Raw genomic sequence first — 25,312 nt, forward strand, 5'->3', positions numbered from 1 at the left:
TTGTGTTGCGGCCACTGTGATTGGCCGTTGGCCACGCTATAGACAAGCCTTCCGTCAAGCGTTTATGCCCCGTGTGAATGTACCGTGAGACCCAGTTTTCAATTAATCATCAGTTACATTTGTATATAATAAATAAGAGTGTACAGTACTACCGTTGTTTTCCAGCCTGTGGTGACCCTGACTGAGTATGTGCTGCTGGTCTTTGCATGTCGCATGAAGCCTTGTTGTTTTGCTTTGCAGCATCTGTCTTTGATGGCCCACTTGTGTGTTGAGGTAGAATGGGACAGAACACATCGGGCCCAGAGTCCCCAGAACCTCCAGAGGTGAGCTGCAGAACCACCTTAATGCTTTATAACCATACATGACAACAAACTAAAAGTCTGATTTTTGATTTGCATGTATTAATGTAATGCAAAGATTGGGAGTTTTTTCCTGAGCATAGCACCCATGAATACTTACACTGTTAAAGGGACATTCCACTTTTTTTGAAAATATGCTTATTTTCCAGCTCCCCTAGAGTTAAACATTTGATTCTTACCGTTTTGAAATCCATTCAGCCGATCTCCGGGTCTGGCGCTACCACTTTTAGCATAGCACAATCTATTAAATCTGATTAGACCATTAGCATTGCGCAAAAAAGCTATAGCTATATCAGCCTAGAAAATCACAACTTTTAATTTTCTGTTTGTCTTAGTACACAATGTATCTACATAAGAGTCAAGTTTTAAATAGGAAAAATATTGAAACTCTTTGGTTATTTTTGAGCTCGATGCTAATGGTCTAATCAGATTCAATGGATTATGCTAAGCTATGCTAAAAGTGGTATCTCCAGACCCGGAGATTGACTGAATGGATTCCAAAGTGGTAAAAATCAAATGTTTAACTCCAGGGAGCTGGAAAATTAGCCTATTTTCAAAAAAAGTGGAGCGTCCCTTTAAGAGATGGCGAGGAAGCATTGTGACCCTGGCTTTGAAATCCGGGCTAAAGTCTCATTATCTAAGTATGAGTTTAAGAGTCAGTTTGATTTCAGTCTTTGATTTCACTTTAATTTCAATCTTTGACCTTATTCAGTCTATATTTTAATAGATTCGTTTTTTACAACTTCCTCCCCATATGGCAACTACTCATTTGTTTACACACTCAATCAGATAATTTTTAAATAGGTTCATATAATATTGTACAATGAATCACGCCGTTTCATACTTTATCCAGTAATACCAGATATTTAAGTTTTAAGGTTTAAGGTTTAAAACTGTGCATTTGTAAGCCTTGGATTAAAATACATATTTGCAATGGCAACCCAAGCATATTGTGAAATGCAAGCTCTTCTTAGTGGTGAATGTGTGCAATCCTACTAACGACACATTTATTTTTTCATTAACTAGTGAACTAGTCTTCATATACAGATAGGTGCATTGCCTTCCCATGATGTACAGTATCTTGCTCCACAATATCTATTCCCTTGTCGATATCAGCAGCTTTTTGCTTCTTTGTCATTCACCCCAATCATGTCCTTCTGTCATCAATTATAATCCCTTTACAGACACAGACAATTTTGTACAGGGATTGTTTTATTTTGGTTTATGCACATTTCACACAGAAGGCACGCTTTCAATTTTATGAGACTTTTCTGGTATCAATGTGCTGTGTGAATGGGGCTTTATATAGATGGTTTTAGCAGTAACAACATAAACAAGCGGCTTTCGTGGTCAGCACGTAACTTCCTGTAAACTCTGCTAAGAATAAATAACAACTAGTACTTTAAATGTAGTTTATTTATATTGCAAGCAAAATAAACAACTGGTAGATTACCTAGGAAACCAAAACATTTGTTATTTTCGACGAGGTATTTGTTCAAGAGTTCAGTTTAGCAACTAGTCAGACCATAAAAAAACCTGAAACCCGAAGTAAAGTTCGGACCAGAGTAGGCATTTGCCGGTATGAGATTCTGGCGGTATGATAACCGTAAGCAAAAATACCACAGTGTTGCATTATTGACATTGTAACATTTATAATGTGTTATTTTCAAATAAAAGCATCAACTTTTCAACTGGACACAATACATTTTATTTTTAAGCAATATAAATCATTTATGCCAGGTAAAAATATGTAAATGAAATGTAAACATGAATTTAATTACATGATTTAATTCATTTTGTGTAAACATAGTTCATACCTTGAAAACGGTATCACAGAAAATTTGAGTGGTTTTGAAACCTTTACTTTTTTAAACCTCGGTATAAAACCGGTAACCAGCGGCCAGACATGTACCGCGTCAACCCACGTGCATCCGATGAAACGGTCTCTAAACACTAGTCTTTTTTCACTAAAACCCTTATTCTGGAAGATTTTCTGCAGTTTTATGGCTTAAAGTGAACCATGTGACTTGAAAAAAAGCATCAATGGTAGGGTGTTTTTGTTAGTTTTTTTTCTGGAGTCATAATTTGGAGGTTTCTCTACTGCGGATATACATTATTGCATGTAATTAAACTGAACACACCCATATATCTCAGTTCAAAGATTACAGTCGCAGTCTTAGTTTTTCACTGACTCATCTGCATGGCTGTCAATTCAGAAATTTTCCTGTTAAGTTATCATAGGTTATATGATGACAATGGACAGATAGTCCTGTAAAGTATATGTTTGACATCTAAGAGAGAGTTTGAATGCTGCACTACCCAAGACACCAGTAATATGTTTTGACAGTCATTGTGGTTTTACATATCCGACTATGTCTTTAACTGTAGATAAAATCATCTACTTCTGCATTAAAATATTTATGCTGACAACGTGTCTTGCATCAATGTTAGAAAGTTCTCTTTAGATCCACATTTTTGCATGTGCCAGACACTTTTATTTTTCTTTCTGTAGCTCAGTTAGTAAAGCATTGTAATAGCAGAGTAAAAGGTAATGGGTTCACCCGAGTGCACACATAATAATAAAATGTATACCTTGTAATGCACTGTAAGGCACTTTGGATGAAGGTGTCTGGCAGATGCACAAAACATTTTATCAGTTAATGCATTCATGGGTATCAAACCTACAGCTCTTGGCTACTGCAGTGCTCTACCATGTGAGCTACACGAAAACACATACTAGACACAGATCTTACACAATGCTGTTCTGAAATAAATAAACTCGGACAGAGAGAATGAAGAAATTGTTCACCCACAAATGAAAATTCTGTCATCATTTTCTCACTCTGATGTTGTTCAAACCTGTATAAATTTCTTTGTTCTGATGAACAAGAAGGAATATATTTTTAGGAATGTTTGTAACCAAAACGATCATTGGTCCCATTCACTTCAATAATAGAAAAAGAATAGAATGGAAGTGAATGGGGCTCTTAAATGGTTTGGTTACAAACATTCCTCAAAATATCTTCCTTTTTGTTCTTCAGAACAAAGACATTTATAAAGGTTTGTAACAAAATGAGAGTAAATGATGACTTAGTTTTTTGGGTGAACTATCCCTTTAAGAAGAAGAGCGTTGTTTTGTTTGCATAATAATCAAAAGACAGGAAATGCAGAAATATATTGTGGCGCCTTGGTTAAGTTTATCATATACCATCGTCTTCTCATGATGAGCAAGACATATCATTAATGTTTTTGCTCATATGTTTAACATCCAGCGCTGAAGGTCATTTCAGTCAAAGCTTTCGATATGAACCGTCCTCATGTTTTTCAGCAGGACAGTTTTGGAAACATCAAGAGTTTAGTGGAGGATCAGCTGCAGACGAGCATGGTCAGTAATAACGTGTTTAACATGGGTACAGAGAATTACAAATTTATGTCATTTGGTGTATCGTTTCTGTCTCTTTCATTTGTCTCTGTGTTGTCTCATCAGGTGGTGGGAATAGTGATCGGCGCTGGGTTCGCCATCGTTCTTATCGCGGCACTCATATTTTTGGTCCTGCGCAGGATGCATCTCCGCAGTTAGTACTTTAAACTTAATTTGTGCAGTAAATGTAAATCTTAATATTATTTTTAATAATGTAATATTTATTACATTAAAATTCAATATTAATAAAAAAAAAAAAATATATATATATAACTATATATATATAACTATATATATATATATATATATATATATATATATATATATATATATATATATATATATATATAACTATAGTTATATATATATATATATATATATATATAGTTATATATATAGTGATATATATATAGTGATATATATATATATATATATATATATATATATAGTTATATATATATATATATATATATATATATATATATAGTGATATATATATATATATATATATATATATATATATATATATATATATATATATATATATATATATATATATAGTTATATATATAGTTATATATATATATATAGTTATATATATAGTTATATATATATATATATATATATATATATATAGTTATATATATATATATATATATATAGTTATATATATATATAGTTATATATATATATATAACTATATATATATATATATATATATAACTATATATATATATATATATATATATATATATATATATATATATATATATATATATATATATATATATAGTTATATATGCATTTTCTTGATTTCCTGTTTGTAGTATCAAAAAGAATTAAATTATATTTAAAAAATATATAAATAAAAATATTGATGAATTATCCTACATAAAGAAAAATTAAATTTTGTTTGTTTGATGATCACTCAGAACTCGAGGCTCAGGAAGCCCCGAAGTATCGCTTTCGTAAAAGGGACAAGGTCTTGTTTTACGGGAGGAAGATTATGAGGAAAGTTTCTCAGTCCACTTCTTCACTGGTTGGCTCCGCCTCCTCATCCAGGCCACGCCTCAAAAAGAAACAAAAGATGCTGAACATCGCCAAAAAGTACGTTTGTGTGACACTATTATTTGGTCACTTTCATTGGCTCAGATTGTTTTAAATGTTTTTTTTTCTTTTAGGATCTTGCGCTTTAAAAAAGAAGTGCCAACTCTACAGATGAAAGAACCTCCTCCCTCCGTTTTGGAGGCGGATCTCACAGAGTTTGATGTGGCCAATTCTCATCTGCCGTCAGAGGTGCTTTATATGCTTAAAAACGTCCGGTAAGCACTGATTGTTTGTGTGTTTATTGTGTGTATGATATGCATCAAATATTTGCCATTATTGAATGCTTAAAGTCACAAGTCCTTCTAGCAAGTGTGTTATGCTATACAATACATAAGTGTGGTTTTGGTTTCTTTCTCCTGCAGCGTGTTGGGTCACTTTGAGAAGCCCTTGTTTCTGGAGCTCTGTAAGCACATGGTGTTTCTGCAGTTCCAGCAAGGTGAATATGTCTTCAGACCCGGACAGCCTGATAGCAGCATATACGTGGTACAGGACGGCAAGCTGGAGCTTTGTCTTACTGGACAGGTGTGTGTGAAAACCGGATTGTGATGTCCATATGTACTTGTTTGTATAGGAGTGTGACACACCTCTCTTTCACTCTCGTTCTCTTCAGGATGGGAAAGATGGAGTGGTTAAAGAGGTTTATCCAGGAGACAGCGTTCACAGTCTATTGAGCATCCTTGATGTCATCACAGTGAGTAATACTGTGTTCACGTTTTTATAATTACAGTAGTTTCGAGATTACAGCACAGATTATGCTTTTTTATAGCAGCAGAAAAACTATAGTGCTTTTTTATTGTTACGTTGTTTCAAAGCAGCTTTAGATGAAATTATAAATAATTCAAAAAACTAAATTCTCTGTGTTCATTTCAATGCACTCAGATACAACTTCTGTGTTAATTTTGTACCAAACTCTTACTGGTTATTTTTGTATTTCAGGGTCACCAGAGACCATACAAAACCGTCTCGGCTAGAGCAGCGGAGGTGTCCACGGTCCTTAGATTGCCTGTCGAGGCATTTCTGTCCATCTTTGAGAAATACCCAGAGAGCCTTGTGCGAGTGGTCCAGGTCTGTATATACAGAATACACAATCGAACAGCTTGATCCATACTGACTTAAACATAACTAGTTGCCTCCATAAGCTTTATAGTCATGTTCCTGATATGAAGTTGAGCTGAATTTTGGCATATTATTAAGTGAAGTCTGTGTTCTAAGAAGCAAAAAGTATTAATTCTACATTTTAGGGCAACATTGCATTGTATCATTCACATAAGAGACAATCCCACAATGCATTGCGACCAGCTAAGTAAATAAAATAATCCAAGATAGTGGATGAATTGAGAAAATGGTATTTATACTAATTTGAGTTTTACACTAAAATCATGACGGCATTACTGTTAGAATGCGCCCTAAGTAGGTAGCTGCCTATGTAGTGAGTAAGGTTTTCGAACAAAGTTTAAATGTGTGAACGATGACACTGTTTGTGCTGTCTTTAGATCATCATGGTACGTCTTCAGAGAGTAACTGTTCTGGCCCTTCACAACTATCTGGGACTGACCAATGAACTGTTTAGCCATGTGAGTACACAAACACATACACACACTCTTTTAGAGGCTTGGAGGATATGTACAGGTCTTATTAAAAGGCACATACTATGCAAAATCCTCTTTTAGAAGGTTTGGACATAAATGTGTGTTGGCAGTGGTAAAAAAAAAAAAAAAATCTGCCTTCTCTTTTTTTAATCCACATTAAACCAAAGCAGTGTCATTAGACATTCTGTTTTGATTCTCTTGTTAATGTGACATCACAAAAACAAAGCCCATGGCCATTGACTAACTGGTTAATTTTATCCAAAAACTCCCGGCGAAAGATACTATTGTATTCCTGACTGTATTCACAGGAATCAGATCTATTTTTAACTGAAAGCGCTCGATGTCTGTTGGTAAGGGAGTAAGGAGCTGAAGCTCATTTGCATTTAAAGGTACAGACATGAAAACAGTGCTTTTTTGCTCCCAAACAAATTGGGAATTTTGGCTGGGTATAACAAATGATCGTGGGGTATTTCAAGCTGAAACTTCACAGACACATCTTAGGCACACCTGAGACTTATATTACATCTTGGAAAAATGGGCATTACATGTGACCTTTAAAACACACACAAACATAGCACAAAAATGGTTAGTACACCTATAAGAAATCTCTCTTCTCTTTCTTCAGGAAATGCAGCTTCGTCCCTCTCCTGTCTCTCCACATCCGATACGCACCAGCCCCGTACGACACAGCAAACGTTTCGGCAGCCTCACCGTTCCCGACAAACATCGTGACGCAGCTCTCCAAAGCGTTACTGGTGAGGCACCACAATACCTGCTTGTTTACACATATTGTTTTTGTTTTTTTTTAAATGTTGACCTTCAGATTTGTTGAACACGTCTAACCATAATGGCTGATCCTCATTCTCTGCAGCTGGGGATCATGGGAAGGAAGGCGGCACAATCCCGACCCTCAGCAGGACCATATCCATGCCTGTGGACATTGCAGGTAGCTGTCTCGCAATGCAAATGCTTTTCTTAAGTTTCAGCCATGTTCATCACTTTCTTTTCCATGTATTCCTCACTCCTCGAAGACCCAATATGATTATATTGCCCTGAACTTGTTTGTTTTATGATATATATCCGTTATAGGCATGCAGAAAAGCCTGCGGTCAGATTTTGACATGGCTTACGAGAGAGGACGTATCTCTGTGTCTGCTGAAGACGGAGCACCTGCATTAACACGGGTGAGTTTATTTACACAATAATATTCACATGCAAACTTCAAACAGGTAAGTACTACATAATCCTACATACATTGATATTCAGTTGTTTATGGTTTGCATTAATTATTTATGTAAATAAAGCTTTTTGTTATCATTAGATATTATTATCGGGAATCGGTTTAACCTAACCCAAACAATGTAGCATCATCATATATGGCTGAAATACTACTATTTTGTTATAGGAATAGGCTTGGCTCATGAATATTGACTCTTTCCCCGCCACTGACAGGTTATCTCGTCAATTAAGAAAAAACATTTGCATAAAGAAATGTGCTCCTGATGAGTTTTTATTGTTATCTGTAATACAATTTTTAAAAAATAAGAGAAGCAAAAAATTATTTATAAATTAATATATCTGATCTCTAACAAAATTCCTTCACAAAAATGCAATTATTTCAGCTTTTTGCTAAAAAATTTTTTTGAAAAAAAGACTCATATTTAAGAGTTTATAGGCAGAGAGAAAAAATTTAATTGTGATGAAAGTTTTTTTCCCCATTTTGTAGTTTTTTTTTGTTTGTTTGATTATTGTTTGTTTGAAAGCAGAGGGTCTGTTCTTTTATTTGATATATTTGTTTGTTTATATATTTTTACAAGAAAACTTTCATGGAAGACATTTTGTGAAACTTTTGTGAAAATCGCAAAAATGCTGGCGGGCAACCTGTTAAAAAAAAAAACCGCTGGCAGGAAGTGAATTAATAGGGTGAGGTTACCTGATATGCCGAAAGGTAGATGTGAGTAAATATGCTTTTTTTGTGTGTTTTAGGAACAGCGTGAGAGGAAGGTCACAGTGGATGAGATTCCGTCTGGTGTATATCTGTATCCCGAGGAGGAGTCAGGAATGGAGAATCTTTACGGCCCATGTCCAGGACGACCAAATGCTACACTATTTGAGGAGGCCCAGAACGAGATCCTCAAACTCATGAAGATTGAAGTATGTTAAACTGATTTTGTGCCAGGAGATGGTCATCAAAAATGTGTAAACGCTTTCACAAAATAAACAAAAAGAGACAACATTCTGATATAATAATTATATATGATTATAGACTTGGTTGGTTACATGTTATTACATTTTTTTTAAACTGTCCAGCAAATATTTCAGTTGTTTTGGATATGCTTAATAAAATCAAATAGTTTTAGTCAAATCACATTCCAGCCATTCTTTCATCATCTCTCCTTTCATTGTTTATCAGGACCCGCAGCTGTTAAACGGAAGGGTGACGTTTCATCACGCCAAAGCTGGATCTGTGTTAGCCAGACAGGGCGATCAGGTGCTCATGCGCCCTAATTTTCTTCATCTTTCACCTCCGCTGCCCATTTAGTAACCTAAGATTTGTGATTAAGTCTATAAATAATGTATTGTTTTACAGGACGTAAGTCTGCATTTTGTCCTCTCCGGCTGCCTTCACGTATATCAAAAGATGATTGACAAGCAGGAGGCAGTATGTCTGTTTGTGACCCAGTCGGGAGAGATGGTGGGTCAGCTGGCCGTCCTCACGGGAGAGCCGCTCATCTTCACCATCAAAGCCGAAAGAGACTGCACGTATCTTAAGATTTCCAAATCTGACTTCTATGAGTGAGTGTTTTTAAACAATCTTGCTGCCGATCATACAAACACTTTCTTTAAAGGTACAATATGGGACTTTTAAAAAGGATAATGTATAAGTGTATAAAGACCTTACATAATGAATTGTATTGTTTTTACATACCAAGCAGGTCCCCTTACATGAAATTCGCCACCATGTTTCTACAGTAGCCGTAAACGGACAAATTATTTTATAGAGTGTGTTTCATTACTACGTTTTCTCAGACGACGACATGTTTGTCCTGTGGCGGCTACTGTGGCTTCTCTTTGTGTTTTGAAATTGAGGGGTGAGCTGTGGACTGAGCTGTTGGTTGCAATTCACACTACTAGATGCAGATAAAAAACACTGGAACTTTAAATGCTGTTTTAAATGGCACGTTTTCTTGTAGTAATCGCTAAATCATCAGTACTCTAGTTGTTTAAAGTGACTTAACCAGTCCCTCCAGAAAAACGCGATTATGCGATCGCATGATTTGACGCATAATCAGCCAAAGGTCGCATATTTATGCAGAGGGGTGCATTTTTTCAAATACGCCGCACTTTCGCAGTATAAATTGCAGATTTCCGTGCGCAGATTTCCGTGCGGGTCTTGCATGATTTCATAATAATCCCCCATGATTCATAATTTTTGTAGCAAAAATCACATATATCTTAGCAGAAAGTTGAAAAATTTTGCATTTACCTCGCACAAGCGCAGCCATGTCCCCTGTTGCCATGGGTACGTTATAAAGTGACGTGATTATGTTACGTGAATATCATTTGAAAAGCTGCAAAAACTGAAAACAGTTTTCGCATGTTCCCGCAGTTTTTGCAAGTTTCCGCAATTTTTACAAGTTCCCGCAATTTCATCGCATAAAATTGCATAAATATCCCGCATATTCCATTGCATTTTTTAAGAAAACGTGCCGCAAGATCAAGGATTTTTGCCCGCAACAATCACAAAAAATACTCTGCGTTTTTCTGAAAGGACTGACTTGCGGTGCATTAAGGCTATAGGGTTTATCAGTAGGTGTCTAGGTGTGTTCCCCGGGAATCAAACTTGTGAGTTATGCAGTGCTAATGCCATGGTCTACTAACTGAGCTGTAAAAACTTTTTAGTAGTTTAGTTTTTTACACGAAAGGGGAACGAAAGATGACGAAGATTGAGAAATACCTTAAAAGTTTGATTCAACACCGTATTTAGGTGCGTTCACACCGGACGCGGAAGAGGCGGCAAGCGCGAGAGATGTACATCTTAAGTAAATGCAAAGACGCGAATAGGCATCCTGCGGCGCGGTAAGCACAACGGCCACGGAAGACGCGGATGGCACGTTTGACGCCGCACTAACCAATCAGGAGCTTGCTCTAGCAGTGACATGATTACAGGAAGCAAGCGGAGGCAGAAAACAAAACAACATTTGAGGACAATCATCATCGCTATAAGAGACATCTTTGTACTTTTACAGGAATTAAAAAGATCTTGTTTGAAAGAAAGTGAGTAAGGAGGTCGAACAATCTGGTAAGTTTACTCAATTTGAGCTATATAAGCCCCTCCTATGATGCGAAGCGAGTATACTCAAAATGTTCAAGCGTCCAACTACGCACGAACAGCGGGTTTTTGCCGCCTGTTCGGCATCTGCTGTAAGTGCACAGTTAGAGCAGATAAAGGACCAGTGTGACGATTTTTAGCCGCATCTAGCAACCAACGGCTCAGTCCACAGCTCGCCCCTCCCTTTTGAAATGCATAGTGAAGCTACAGTAGCCGCCACAGGAAAAACATGTCATCGTCTGAGACAACGTAGTGACAAAATGCGTTTTATAAAACAGTTTGATAGTTTAGGGCTACTGTAGAAACATGGCGACGTGAAATGGCGACTTCCATGTAAGAGGACCCACGATGTATGTAGATAAAAAAGCTCATTCTAAGGTAATAAAAACAATACAGTTCATTTTGTCAGGTCTCTATTCACCACTGATAATATAGATATGTATATTATATATCATTTCTGTCAAGAGATCCACCTAAAAGTTACACAGTGCACCTTTAATATCATAAATTCATTGTGTTCTCTGCTGCCACCTTCAGGATCATGCGTGAGCAGCCAAGCGTAGTTCTCAGCGCGGCCCACACCGTGGCTATCCGCATGTCTGCATTTGTACGGCAGATGGATTTCGCCATTGACTGGATGGCTGTTGAGGCGGGTCGGGCCCTGTACCGGTACCATGACTTTTGATGATATTTTAATCATAAGTGTTTTCTTGAATATTTGAACGTAAATACAGTACGTAGTATTTTGGTCATTGTTAACAAGATAACTAAATATGTTTATTTCTTAATCTGTATATGTCTTTGAGAATTGTGTTTGTTGTAGTGGATTAAGTGGAATAAGTGATATAAAATTATTTGTAGGCAGGGCGATCAGTCCGACTGCACTTATATCGTTCTGAACGGACGACTGCGTTCCGTCATCCGGAAAGCGAATGGGAAGAAGGAGCTAGTTGGGGAGTATGGTCGAGGAGATCTCATTGGAGTGGTAAGTCTAAAGATCTAAAAGGAATGTAATGACGGCTTAATAATTACAAGAAATATAAACTGCTTTACCTCATTTACACAAATTTTTTTTTTACTTCAGGTGGAAGCTTTGACCCGGCAGCCTCGTGCCACTACGGTTCATGCGGTCAGAGACACCGAGCTTGTAAAGCTTCCAGAAGGAACACTTAACAATATCAAGAGAAGGTACCCACAGGTGGTCACGCGTTTGATCCACCTGCTGGGCCAGAAGATTCTGGGTAACCTTCAGCAGGCCCGTGGACCTTTCTCAGGTAGGTTTTACCTTTCAAAACTTAAAGGTGCAATTTGGGTTTTAGCGGCATCTAATTTCAAAATGCATAGAGAAGCTACGGTAGCTGCCGTAGGACCAAGATGTCAAACAGTTTGTCCGTTTAGGGCTACTGTAGAAAAATTTCAGGGACTTCCATGTAAGGAAATCTCATACAACATAAGGGGGATAAATGATGACAGAATTATCATTTTCATGGTTCTTCCATATATGAAAATTTACTCACCTTTATGCCACTTCAGATGTATATGACTTAATTTCATCAGTTGAAGACAAACATTTTATACTGAATTGTTCATATTTATTATGTTTAAAATGTCTTTCAGGCTCCGCCCTGGGTCTACCCACCGTGGCATCCAGTCCAGATGTCACCAACCCAGCCAGTAATCTCTCCACTGTAGCCGTACTTCCTGTTTGTGACGATGTGCCAGTCAGTGCCTTCAACTTGGAGCTTAGCCACGCCCTCAGTGCCATAGGTACACTAGAGTAAGATACACAATAAAAGTGCTTAATTTAATCGTTTTACCAACCCAACACTAATTTTTCAATCAGGACCAACCCTGCTGTTAACCAGTGATATCATCAGAGAGCGATTAGGTGCTTCTGCATTGGACAGGTAAGTGTGACATCACAACAGCTATACTTATTGATCTTGTTCTAACATTTATTATCTAATTGTTGTTTCTCTGTCTCTGTGTAGTATTCATGAGTACAGGTTATCAGGTTGGTTGGCCCAGCAGGAGGACATTAATCGTATAGTCCTGTATCAGACAGACAGTGGGATGACCCCATGGACCCAGCGCTGTATTAGACAAGCCGACTGCATCCTTATTGTGGGACTTGGAGACCAGGAGCCTGCACTTGGAGAGGTGTGTGTCTTTGTGTTCAGCCTTAACATACTATGTTATGTGTTGATTTAGTACTTATTCTCTTTTTCAACCTTCTTAGTTGGAGCAGATGTTGGAAAACACAGCTGTGCGGGCACTGAAGCAGTTGATTTTGTTGCATCGTGAGGACGGCCCAGGCCCTTCCCGAACCGTGGAATGGCTGAACATGCGAAGCTGGTGCTCCGGACACCTTCACCTGAGGTGCCCTCGCAGAGTTTTCTCACGAAGAGGCCCCTCTAAACTGGTGAGAAGACACATTTTACTGCAGATTTTTGATGTTGTAAATAAATAAGATAGGATATGTTACACTTTGTTTGCTTTTATTTCAGAGAGAGGTGTATGAAAAGGTTTTTGAGAAGACCGCGGATAGACACAGCGATTTCTCACGGCTAGCCAGGGTGCTCACGGGGAACAGCATTGCTCTCGTGTTGGGGGGAGGCGGAGCCAGGTGAGTAAGAACCCAGCACATTTAATATACTGTAGTTAAAGGGACATTCCACTTTTTTTGAAAATGTGCTAATTTTTCAGCTCCCCTAGAGTTAAAGATTTGATTCTTCCCGTTTTGGAATCCATTCAGCTGATCTCCAGGTCTGGCGCTAGCACTTTTAGCATAGCTTAGCACAATCCATTGAATCGGATTAGACCATTAGCATCGCGCTAAAAATAACCAATATTTAATATAATATAAGTTTCAATATTTTTTGTAGTGATATTTTGCAGTGCCTGAAAATAGTCCCCTGTTATTGAAAGAAAAATATTGAAACTCTTTGGTTATTTTTAGCGCCATGCTAATGGTCTAATCAGATTCAATGGATTGTGCTAAGCTATGCTAAAAGTGCTAGCGCCAGACCCAGAGTTTGGCTGAATGGATTCCAAAACGGTAAGAATCTAATGTTTAACTCTAGGGGAGCTGGAAAATGAGCTATTTAAAAAAAAAAGTGGAATTTCCCTTTAAAATGCAAACATTAAAGTAATTTTTTTTCTATAAACACTTTCCGAAACAGATAATCCCTTCCCAAACTAAAAGTATAGTGCCAGTGTTCCTTTTATTTGGATTGCTGGGATACTTAAACAAACATAGCAATGTTTTGATAGGGCATGCACTGCATTTTTTGGTCAGTGTGAAACATTCCCGACTTGTATGTATTTGCCTTTTATATTGCATGATCACACTTGCTGTACTGTATTTAACCCTTTGTAACTCTTTTTAAATCTTAGGGGCTGTTCTCATGTTGGTGTCATCAAAGCCATGGAAGATACAGGGATTCCCATTGACATAGTAGGAGGAACATCCATTGGCTCATTCATTGGTGCTTTGTACGCCGAAGAGAGGAGTGCTGTTCGGGTCAAGCAAAGGGCGAGAGAGTGGTCCAAGGTAATGTCCATGCTGTCAGTCCTGTTGAGAGTACCCTATGAGCTGGACTGAAAACTAATGTATAAGGGTGGAAATAAGCTTATGAGATTATAGTTAAACAGATGCAGCACAACAGATTTCAGATCAAACAGAGGATCTCAATGGGGCAGTTTCTCAAACAGGGTTTAAATTAATCCAGAACTAGGCTTTGGTTATATAAGGAAATTTGGGTAGTTTTTACAAATATACCTTGCAAAAAACAATACTGGTGTGCATCTTGAGACAAAACAATGGCATTGATAGATTTTAAATTAAGGCAGCTCAAACATGCATTTTAGTCTGGGACTAGGATAAGCCCTGTCCTGGAAACCACCTATAATTAGAAATCATAATCTAATCAAAAAGATTTTATTTAACTCGTTTCTCTTGCATCCAGGCCATGAACTCTGTATTCAAAACGGTTCTTGATCTGACTTATCCAATCACGTCCATGTTCTCCGGCTCCGCCTTTAACACCAGCGTCTCCAAAGTGTTTGAGGAGAAACAAATTGAGGTGAGAGGTCACCGCAGTTGAACTGCTTTGTCATTATTATTGTTTCTGCATTGCAGCTGCTGTGATAAAGAAAGATGGTCACATGCAAAGAAAATGCAAACATTTCATGTGTTCGTCTTCCTCTTATTCGTAGGACTTGTGGCTTCCGTACTTCAACGTGACCACAGACATCACAGCGTCTGCTATGCGGGTTCATAAAGATGGTGAGTGATGACAGAACTATGTTCCCATTCACTTCCTGTTTTAGGGGTTCACCAAGGGTCTGTGTTAGGGACGTGTTAGTTTTGGAATTAATCGATTATTAATAATATAATAACACCTAGTTTCACAGAAAAGGCTTAAGGCTAATGTCTTAATGTCTCAACTAATAATAACGTGCTCAGACAGACCTTAAAAAATGCCAGTGCCATTGATTTGTCTCAAGATAAACACCAGTAATGTCTTTTTCTAAGGAATGTTTATTAAAAAAAAGGCTTAAAGGGACATTCTACCTTTTTGAAAATATGCTCATTTTCCAGCTTCCCTAGAGTTAAACATTTAATTCTTACAGTTTTGGAATCCATTCAGCTGATCTCCGGGTCTGGCGCTAGCACTTAGCATAACTTAGCACAATCCATTGAATCTGATTAGACCATTAGCATCGCTCTAAAAAATAACCAAAGAGTTTCGATATTTTCTTTATTTAAAACTTGACTCTTCTGTAGTTACATCGTGTACTAAGACCGACAGAAAATTAAAAGTAGCAATTTTCTAGGCAGATATGGCTAGGAACTATACTCTCATTCTGGCGTAATAATCAAGGACTTGCTGATGTAACATTGCTGCAGCAGGCGTAGTGATATTACGCACTGCCAGAAAATAGTCCACTTGGTTACTTTCAATAGTAGGGGACTATTTTCGCGTAATATCACTACGCCTGCTGCAGCCATGTTACATCAGCAAGTCCTTGATTATTACGCCAGAATGAGAGTATAGTTCCTAGCCATATCTGCCTAGAAAATCGCAACTTTTAATTTTCCGTCAGTCTTAGTACACCATGTAACTACAGAAGAGTCAAGTTTTAAACAGGAAAAATATCAAAACTCTTTGGTTATTTTTTAGCGCAATGCTAACGGTCTAATCAGATTCAATGGATTGTGCTAAGCTATGCTAAAAGTGCTAGCGCCAGACCCGGAGATCAGCTCGGTCAAAATGGTAAAAATCTAATATTTAACTCTAGGGGAGCTGGAAAATGAGCATATTTTCAAAAAAAAGTGGAATGTACCTTTAAGGATCCTAATTTAACTAAGGCCTAGTCCTGGCTTTAGCTAAGCCTTGTCTGTGAAACCAGGCCTTAGGACTAGGCCTTAGTTATATTAGGACATTTAAGTTGTTTTTATAAACATACTTTCCAAAAAACTTCTTAAGACAAAACTTTTGCACTGATATATGTTAAGAAATGTCAACACAAGCTATTTTTAGTTAACACAGCTCAAACATGCATTTTAGTCTGTGATTAGGCTTAAGCCTGTCTGGAAAACCAACCCAAAATAATATTTTTTGTAATATATTTATAATTTTTTGCATTAATAAAATAAAACCTCTCAATAGTTGGGAAATTTCTGAGTATTTTATATATATACAGTTTTCTATAACATAACAGATTGTAAGTGTAAGCATCTTGGAGTACTAAATCAGGTTGTTTTATTTTCTTTTGTTTGTGTTTATATAAGAGTTAAAAAGTAACTGATGAATCATTGCATTGAAATTAAGTGAAGCTAATGGTGCTTGTGGCTTGTGAAGTGTGCAATAAGTGATGGTTTGTTGGAAACGCACGGAAACTGCAAGTTCCTGTTTACTTACTTCACATGAGATGCATTACTTGTTGTATTACTAATGACTTTGGATTGACAAATGGCTATCATGCATCTCTAAATCCTGGCACACTTCAAATTTAGAAAAGATGTAATGTAAGTTTCTATCTCTCATAAAATTAATCATGTTAATGTTAAATTAAGATTTGCTTAGGTAATTTTCTGACCCACTGGATTTAGAGGCCGTATGATGGTCATATGGTCACCCCTGCTAGCCCAAATGCATTTTAGCCCCGTTTTGCATGTCTGACTGCAAGGACAAAGCTCGTCTCTGCCTTTTCCTTCTGTAAAACATTACTGTCTGTTTCCCTCCTGTCCAATCTGCCATCTCAATCTGCTTCTGTGTCGTAGATCAGGCAAATGTTTTATCATTACCCCTTTCATACATCTTTATCTCTCTTATTGTTTTCCTTCTGTTGCATATCAAATGCCTGTAAACACCTTTTGCTATTGTAAAGGGTTAAACTCCTGGTAGTGACATCTGTAGGATCCAGAACGCATCACCTTTGTGCTTAACCCCATCCTGTTAATACCATGTCCTGTTCCTGCTGTTCTCATAGCGTTGTTTAAACATCACACCACCACACAAAGAAGGAATTACATGACAAACATCTTAACATACAGTATCTTACCTGCCCGTTTCTATATCGCAAGAACCGTAATATTCAATCAATGTGACGCAATGTCGACGGATCCACAATTCAGTTCGGCAACACATGACGTCATCCATTCAAAGTAAATGAAAAGCGTTAACGCCGTCAGGTATATGAATAGCTCTGTATAAACACTTGGTTGGGCAATCATATAACCATTGACCCAGCCAGCCAGTTTCCTACATACAGTAGCTGTATTAACTCATGTACAGTATGTACAGTCCTTCGATCGTTATCATAAAATTTACTTTGACAGGGTTATTCTGACACAGAGTGTTGTAGTAAATATCAGCACAAGATGATTTGTACTTGCATATCAGTAGACCACTAAACCTTTCATCTTTGCGTGAGTGGTTATAAAAATCAATTGTCCCACAATAAACCCACTGCTATCATAGCAACTCTTCTCATTAATGTCATGTGTGTGTCATAACACCTAAAGGCCGAAGTATAGTCAATTTTCTACGTGTACCCGTGGGTCCACGTACAATGCGCATGAATTTTGAAACCCCACATGCATTGTATGTGTAGGTCACGCATCCGCCTATAAGAGAATGTAGTATGTAGCCCAGGAGATGCATTGCATTTTGTTGCAATGCGCATGCATCGAATGTTTGTTTACACGTATGAGTTAAAGGGATAGTTCACCCAAAAATGAAAATAATGTCATTAATGACTCACCCTCATGTCGTTCCAAACTCGTAAGACCTCAAGTTCAGAACTTCGTTTAAGATGTTTTATATTTAGTCCGAGAGCTTTTTGACCCTTCACTTTTATGAAGCGCACGCGCAAGACTAAAGTCACGTGACTGAAGTGACGCGGCTGACGTGTTATCTGGTGCGCCCCAGCTGGGGTTTTTTTGTGCGGGCGGGCTTCGTTTACAGTTTGAGGGAGACGCAAGCTGTGAGTTTGAAAAAAAAAACTTCGCAAACATGTCTGAGGATAACACGTCATCCGCGTCACTGCAGTCACGTGACTTTAGTCTCGCGCATGCGCTTCACAACAGACGCGGAAGAGAAGACAATGCTGAAACAAGTTGTAATTTTTGTTATTTTTGGACACATTTTGGACACACATTCTAACTGAATCACTGATGTCACATGGACTACTTTAGTGATGTTTTATTACCTTTCTGGACATGGACAGTATACCGTACATAGATTTTCAATGAAGGGTCAACAAGCTCTCGGACTAAATATAATACATCTTAAACTGTGTTCTGTAGAGGAACGGAGGTCTTATGAGTTTGAAACAACATTTTTGGTTGAACTAGCCCTTTAAATAAACTATACTTTGCAAGGTTACGCGTTCGACTATGCGCCTACGTACACGTAAAAAACAGACTATAATCCGGATTTAACACTTTTAAACTCTTCATGTGTCCAATATAGCATGACATAGATACTTTTATTTCCATGCATACTTTTTTTATAGTTAAACTAATGTAAATTGATGTGTGATGGTCACAGATTTTGGCTTGATTTTTTTTTTAAAGCTACAGAAGGGGCGACCTAAAGATGCCCCATCCTTTCATTCTCACGCATTTGCTTCATGTTGTTTACTGCCCCCCTTTCTCTCTCTCGCTCTCTCTCTTTGTCTCCACGTCTTGTCCAGTTTTGATTTACTCTCATCTTCATTTTGCCAGGCTGTGTGTGGCGCTATGTTAGAGCCAGTGCCTCCTATACCCCTTATCTGCCTCCTCTCTGCGACCCTAAGGACGGTCACCTCCTCGTGGACGGTTGCTATGTTAACAATGTCCCAGGTCAGGATCCCGTCCCTCATTTTCCCACTCTACCGACCTCCAGAAACCAACAGGAGGTTTAGAAAAGAAGTTTCACCAAAATCCCTGCGACCACTCAGTTACCCTGTGCTTTTGATTGTTTACTGTTTCAAAAAAATTTACATTTTACATTGGGATCTCATGGCTTGGAAGGAAAAACGTTTAGTAGAGAGGAGAGAGACCGTGCCTTCAGAACCATGATAAAATATATTGGGTAGGATCTCACTGGAACATGTTTTGGTGGGGTTGCACCCTTAAAACGAATTAATCAAATCAACCCGGGTTGATTCAAGCCATCGCTGGGTAAAATATAGACAACCCAAGTATTGGTTGGAATTAGCCTAGAAAATGTCCATAATTTATTCAACATTTACATATTTGAATCAATGCGGCTCATGCAAATCATTTGTAGAGCAACAAAAACTATATATGAAGAGTTTGGTTCCAAAACGCAATAAATCCATTTTGACTAATTTGGGTAAAAATGTGTTTTCTATACCAAGAAAGTGACAAGATGAAAACCACTATTTTCTGTTACAAACTTTCACATAGCATCTTTAGGTTATATTAATATTAAAAAATCAAATCCATGATTTGATTTTCAAAGATTTATTATAAAAATTGATTATTTTTTCTGCAAAATGCAATGAAAAAAGTTTTTTTTCAAAATGCTATAAATCTATTGATTCAAAATATAAATTTGCATTCATCTTTGCCATGTTATATTCATTTAGTTGACTAGTGGTATACACTAATAAAAAATAAACATTAATGGCATTAATCAAAATAATTACTTTGTCATATTAAGAACACTGTCATTGCTGCTGTTATACTTGGGACGTCGTCGCTGAACTTTATTGACAGGGATCAGCTGTAAAATGTTTTGGTCCTGCTTGATAATGGAAAGTTTTCCAAAAGATCCCCTGGGGTCAATGTGTTAGCATGACAAAAGCTTCATGCTGTCGGGAGAACAAACAACAGGCGGCATTTTTTTGTCTCCCGAGTGCCTCTCGCAGAAATTATTCGATTTTGGTGGCTCACGTTTCTTCACCGTCACCGAAAACCACCACAGGTTTATCAATGCCATCAAAAGTATTATTTTATTTTTGTTTGTTTGTTGATCATGAAGTACAAAGTAGATGAGGAAAACTAGGATTCTGTGTGTATTCAACATGCCGCCATTATTGTTTACAAAGCGTGAAATGATGCGCTGTGATTTGTTGGGCGGATTTATTGCATTCTGCAGAGAAGGAGGACTGGCATTTGTCGCGGTTTGGAAAAAAGGGAGGAAAGATGAAAGAATAACACGCGGATATCGGATTTTGCATAAAATTAAGAATTAACTTTTTAATACTGACCAGATACAATACTGATTTTGCTATTTGTCGCGTTTTGGAACCAAACTCTTCCTATGATGTTTTAGTTTCGACTGTAATTTTAAAATTAATGGAATATGAGTGGTCTGGTAACATGATTGTTAGGTCGAAGGATTGTCTCTAGTGGGTCTGGCTAAACCAGTCCATATGCAAATCTTAAGCAAACTGGTTTGCATATGGTTGCAACTATAGAAGCACAATGTTGATGCTTTTTGTGACTTCCTGCTGCTTTTTTAGACGTATGCCAATTTAATTCATATTTAATTTTGTTCAGACCATTGTTTCTTTATTCTACCTCCCGTTTATATTGTGCCTGTTCAGGTTGTTGTATGTCCTTTCCCTCTACACTGGGCTTGTCTATCATCAGCACTTTGTTTTGTGTGCATGTGGCTGCATGCCTATCACTGCCTTTATATGCGGTTGTTCATTTCATATCACGGTATTAATGAAAGCGAGGGTAAGGTGAATTGTCATTCTGGATCCTACAGCACTATTATACTATAATGTTTCTATTTTGTTTTATATTTTTCAGTGGATACACTTTTGCTTTAAAGTGATACTTTAGGCAAATTTCAAAATTACCCGATAATTGACTCGCCCTCAAGCTATCCGAGATACACATGTCCATCATCTTACAGAGTTATTTTAGTAAATGGCCTTGCTCGTCCAAGCTTATAAAAGTGGAAAACGGGGATAAGGGAACAACTTTTAACTTTGAAGCCCAAAAAAGTGCATTTGATGCAATATTGTAAAAAAAACATTATTTAAACTTTATATACTTTAAAAAAAAAAAAAAATATATATATATATACATATATATATATATATATCCATATGTATATTTAGTGCATTTGATGCGATATTGTAAAAAAAAACATAATTTAAACTTTATATACTTTAAAAAAAAAAAAAAAAAAATATATATATATACATATATATATATATATCCATATGTATATTTAGTGCATTTGATGCGATATTGTAAAAAAAACATAATTTAAACTTTATATACTTTAAATATATATATATATATATATATATATATATATATATATATATATCCATATGTATATATATATATATATATATATATATATATATATATATCCATATGTATATTTAGTGCATTTGATGCGATATTGTAAAAAAAACATAATTTAAACTTTATATACTTTAAATATATATATATATATATAATTTAGTTAGTTATAGTGTATATATATATATATATATATATAAAGTATATAAAGTTTAAATTATGTTTTTTTTACAATATCGCATCAAATGCACTAAATATACATATGGATATAAATATGGATTTTTTTGTTTTGTTACAAAATTCCATCATTTACGCGCATAAGATCTTTATTAACCCCTTGGAGCCGTGTGGATTACCTCTGTGAGGGTTTAAAGTCAGAAGTTGTTCCCTGATCCCTGTTTTCTACCATTATAAAGCTTGGAAGAGCAATGACATTTACTCCAAATGTATTCGTCTGAAGGATGATGGACATTTGTATCTCAGATTGCTCGAGGGAGACTAAATCATGGGATTATTTTGATATTTGCCTGGAGTATCGCTTTAAGAGCAACAGATGCTGAATGCACCTGCCTCTCTCGATTTTCTCTCTCTCCTTCCAACCCATGCCACTTGCCGTGCCTCTCCTGACACCTGCTGGTCGAGGGTCGCACTGCAGGCTGAGAGAGGCTGGCAGTGCCCAAAACGTTCACTTCGACTTGTCTTTCACACTGTCTCCTCAAATCTGTCTGCAAAAATGAAATCATGAAACGTCTGTAAAACATTGCCCTCCTAATTTCTTCAAAAAAACCAAAAACAAATACAGTATTTTGAGAAGTAAGGGCTGTATGAAAGATAAGTCATTCCTATTTACCTCACTCGAGGTGAGCCGAACCAAATCACGCACATCGTCCTTGGGGTGACCATCACTGTCTCTCCCTGCTGGTCTGTGCGCTGCTAACTAAAAATGTGACTTTAGCATCGCTTCCGAACGTTGCTGGGACGTTATTTCTACGTTTTCTAGACGTTATTAAGAGGTTATTATCCCCCTCCTGGTGTGGTAGGCTCTCTGTGGCGTTATGTCAGGGCGAGCATGACCCTTTCCGGGTATCTGCCACCCCTCTGCGACCCCAAAGATGGAAATCTGCTCATGGACGGAGGATACATCAACAATCTGCCAGGCAAGTACGCCCTTTAGGAAGGGCACTGGGACCCGAAACAAAATCTGGATAAGTGCTAAATTTAGGTTTTGTAGAGCAATGTTGCTCTAAGTTTTCAGGGTAGAGTGAGTGGTTTAACTTTATCCATTTGAATTTGTATCTATTTGAAAATGTTGAAAAGTCAATTGGGCATCTGGGAAAAATCCAGCACATTTTAATGGTACATGAAATGAGTTTGCACAGAGACACAAATGGATAAAGTTTTGCAGGGATCAGGTGGTGTGGATGAAGACGGTCTGTTTTATGACCTCTAATCCACATCGTCCTCTTTAAAAAATGAAACATTGATCGGATTATAAATGATATTGCTGTCTGGTGTGCAATTTGGGGTTAAAGTGGGATTTTAAAGCTTTTTATTGTATTATTATAAAAAAGTTTGATTTAATCAATGCTTATACATTTTACATATTCAAACTTTCAAAAAGAAATAAGATATAAAAATAGATAAAAAAATCACCAAACAGCAAAGTCCTAATGTCTTTAAGTTTGCAATGCAACACAAAGTAACAGATAGAAAGATTGAAGTTCATGTGTTGCATTTCAACCGAAGATCTTAATTTTTGGTGTGAAATTTTTTGCATGTGTACTCTGCAATTATGCTAGTTTTAATTTTTGTTGTTAAAAATGCCACATACAGAGTTCAGATGAAATATTAACAGTGCTTTGATTGTTCCTGCTACCCTGTGGATGTCTGTCTTTGTGTGTGTGTGTGTGTGTGTGTGTGTGTGTGTGTGTGCGTGCGTGCGTGCGTGCGTGCGTGTGTGTGTTTTGGCATTGGCACTCCTGCAGCGGACATTGCTCGAAACATGGGTGCAAAAACAGTCATCGCCATTGATGTGGGCAGTCAGGATGAGACTGATCTCTGTAACTATGGCGACTGCCTCTCTGGCTGGTGGCTCCTGTGGAAACGAATTAACCCGTGGGCAGAGAAAGTGAAGGTGAGTATTATGGGATATTAGTATGCTAGTTTGTATTTTTGTAGCACTTGATTCATTACTTTTTGCAATTTAAGAGATAGTTCACCCAAAAATGAAAATTCTGTCATCATTCAAATCGATCAGAAGCCCCATCGACTTCCATAGTATTCTTTTTCCTACTATGGAAATCAATGGGGTTTGGTTACAAACATAACACAAGATATCTTCCATTGTGTTTATCAGAAAAAAGAAATTATACAGGTTTGTAACAACATGAGAGTGAGTACACTGTCAGAAATAAAGGTACAAAATTGTATCTTTTCTGTCACTGGGGCTGTACCCTAATACCTTTACAGGAATACAAAACAGAAAAAATGTTGGTAGATTACCACACCTACATTGTTAGAAAAGAGTCAAAATATGTACCCTAGCTGTCAGTGGGGCAGCACCCTTTAAAAAGGTCATTGTATGGACCATTAGGTACAGATATGTAAACATTAAGTACCAATATGTACCTTTGAGATATTAATATGTATTTTTGAGGTACTAATAAGCTCTCTTTGGTCCCAAAATGTACTTCTGAGGTACTAAAATGAAATCCTTCGGTGCAAAGCTGTACTTTTTGAAAGGGTACAGCCCCAGAGGCAAAAAAGGTACAATTTTGTACCTTTATTTCTGAGAGGGTAAATGATGACAGAATTTTTATTTAGTTTAATCTTTTCATTGATTATTTTAATCAACACTGTATGTTCAATATATTTACCTGTTCTGTCACTGTGACAGTACCCTTAGGTCCAAAAATGTATCATTAGGTACAGGTATGTATACATTGGGTACCAATATGTACCTTTGAGATACTAATATCAGGTCCTTAGGTCAAAAGGTGTACTTTTTCAAAGGATCAATCCCAGTACTGGGTCAGAAAAAAAATGGAAATTCAAAAATCCTTTTAAAAAACTTGTTTTAAAAGCATGCATCAGGTTTATTTCAATGCACATAGTGTATTTATGTTAATTTTATGCAATAAAAAATGACATTTGCCACATTTTTATGAAATGGACCTGAAAATGTCAAAAGGTGTAACCACCAATTGCGCCAAAGAATGAGAAATATTAAATATTTTATCCACCTTGATGGCATGTAAGTGTAATTATAAAAAATAATTTTAAAATATAATTGTATTTGTTATTTTTGAATGTAAATTTTAATGCGTTTTGTAATATTTGTCCAGATAAGCTAAAAACAGCTCTGTTTTCTAAATAATTTTTGACAAATGATGTAAAAATGTATGTTAAAAAAAATTCATATTACACTAAACTAGATTATTATATTTTATTCCACAATTTTTATGAATATATTTATATTTTCATTAAAAAAATTACTAGTTACACCAATTGACACAGACCGGTTACACCACACTGACATTTTTGAAATTACCCCCCAAATATTCTTTCAAAATGAAATAAAACCAGAAATTTTTGACTTTGTCCTTTAAAAGAGAAAGTATGCAAATTAATTTTTAAATTTTAACCCTTTTACATTTAATTGAACCATATGGACACAAAATAATTAACGTCACGTCATTGACCGGGGTGCATATTTTT

General features: G+C 36.7%; 1 protein-coding gene across 4 annotated transcripts in view; it reads left to right on the forward strand.

The window, feature by feature from the left end:
• LOC135746834 (patatin-like phospholipase domain-containing protein 6) overlaps window positions 1-25,312 on the forward strand; it is a 31,603-nt gene that overhangs the window by 1,913 nt on the left and 4,378 nt on the right. For 2 of the 4 annotated variants that reach the window (XM_065265553.1, XM_065265555.1), the window contains exons 2-29: window positions 241-323; window positions 3,688-3,744; window positions 3,847-3,934; window positions 4,713-4,887; window positions 4,962-5,102; window positions 5,250-5,409; window positions 5,498-5,578; window positions 5,824-5,952; window positions 6,381-6,461; window positions 7,102-7,231; window positions 7,348-7,422; window positions 7,566-7,660; window positions 8,463-8,630; window positions 8,890-8,967; window positions 9,067-9,272; window positions 11,347-11,478; window positions 11,671-11,794; window positions 11,894-12,083; window positions 12,427-12,576; window positions 12,653-12,716; window positions 12,801-12,969; window positions 13,049-13,231; window positions 13,317-13,435; window positions 14,206-14,362; window positions 14,778-14,894; window positions 15,028-15,097; window positions 22,636-22,752; window positions 23,581-23,729. In XM_065265553.1, coding sequence (XP_065121625.1) covers window positions 279-323; window positions 3,688-3,744; window positions 3,847-3,934; window positions 4,713-4,887; window positions 4,962-5,102; window positions 5,250-5,409; window positions 5,498-5,578; window positions 5,824-5,952; window positions 6,381-6,461; window positions 7,102-7,231; window positions 7,348-7,422; window positions 7,566-7,660; window positions 8,463-8,630; window positions 8,890-8,967; window positions 9,067-9,272; window positions 11,347-11,478; window positions 11,671-11,794; window positions 11,894-12,083; window positions 12,427-12,576; window positions 12,653-12,716; window positions 12,801-12,969; window positions 13,049-13,231; window positions 13,317-13,435; window positions 14,206-14,362; window positions 14,778-14,894; window positions 15,028-15,097; window positions 22,636-22,752; window positions 23,581-23,729 — 3,450 coding nt within the window. In that variant the 5' untranslated portion in view covers window positions 241-278. Of the gene's footprint in view, window positions 1-240; window positions 324-3,687; window positions 3,745-3,846; window positions 3,935-4,712; window positions 4,888-4,961; window positions 5,103-5,249; window positions 5,410-5,497; window positions 5,579-5,823; window positions 5,953-6,380; window positions 6,462-7,101; window positions 7,232-7,347; window positions 7,423-7,565; window positions 7,661-8,462; window positions 8,631-8,889; window positions 8,968-9,066; window positions 9,273-11,346; window positions 11,479-11,670; window positions 11,795-11,893; window positions 12,084-12,426; window positions 12,577-12,652; window positions 12,717-12,800; window positions 12,970-13,048; window positions 13,232-13,316; window positions 13,436-14,205; window positions 14,363-14,777; window positions 14,895-15,027; window positions 15,098-19,045; window positions 19,163-22,635; window positions 22,753-23,580; window positions 23,730-25,312 lie in introns of all 4 variants that reach the window. The other 2 variants (XM_065265554.1, XM_065265556.1) reach the window with 2 other exon arrangements.

The sequence above is a fragment of the Paramisgurnus dabryanus genome, chromosome 4 (genome assembly GCF_030506205.2).
Source record: "Paramisgurnus dabryanus chromosome 4, PD_genome_1.1, whole genome shotgun sequence".
NCBI classification, from domain to species: domain Eukaryota; kingdom Metazoa; phylum Chordata; class Actinopteri; order Cypriniformes; family Cobitidae; genus Paramisgurnus; species Paramisgurnus dabryanus.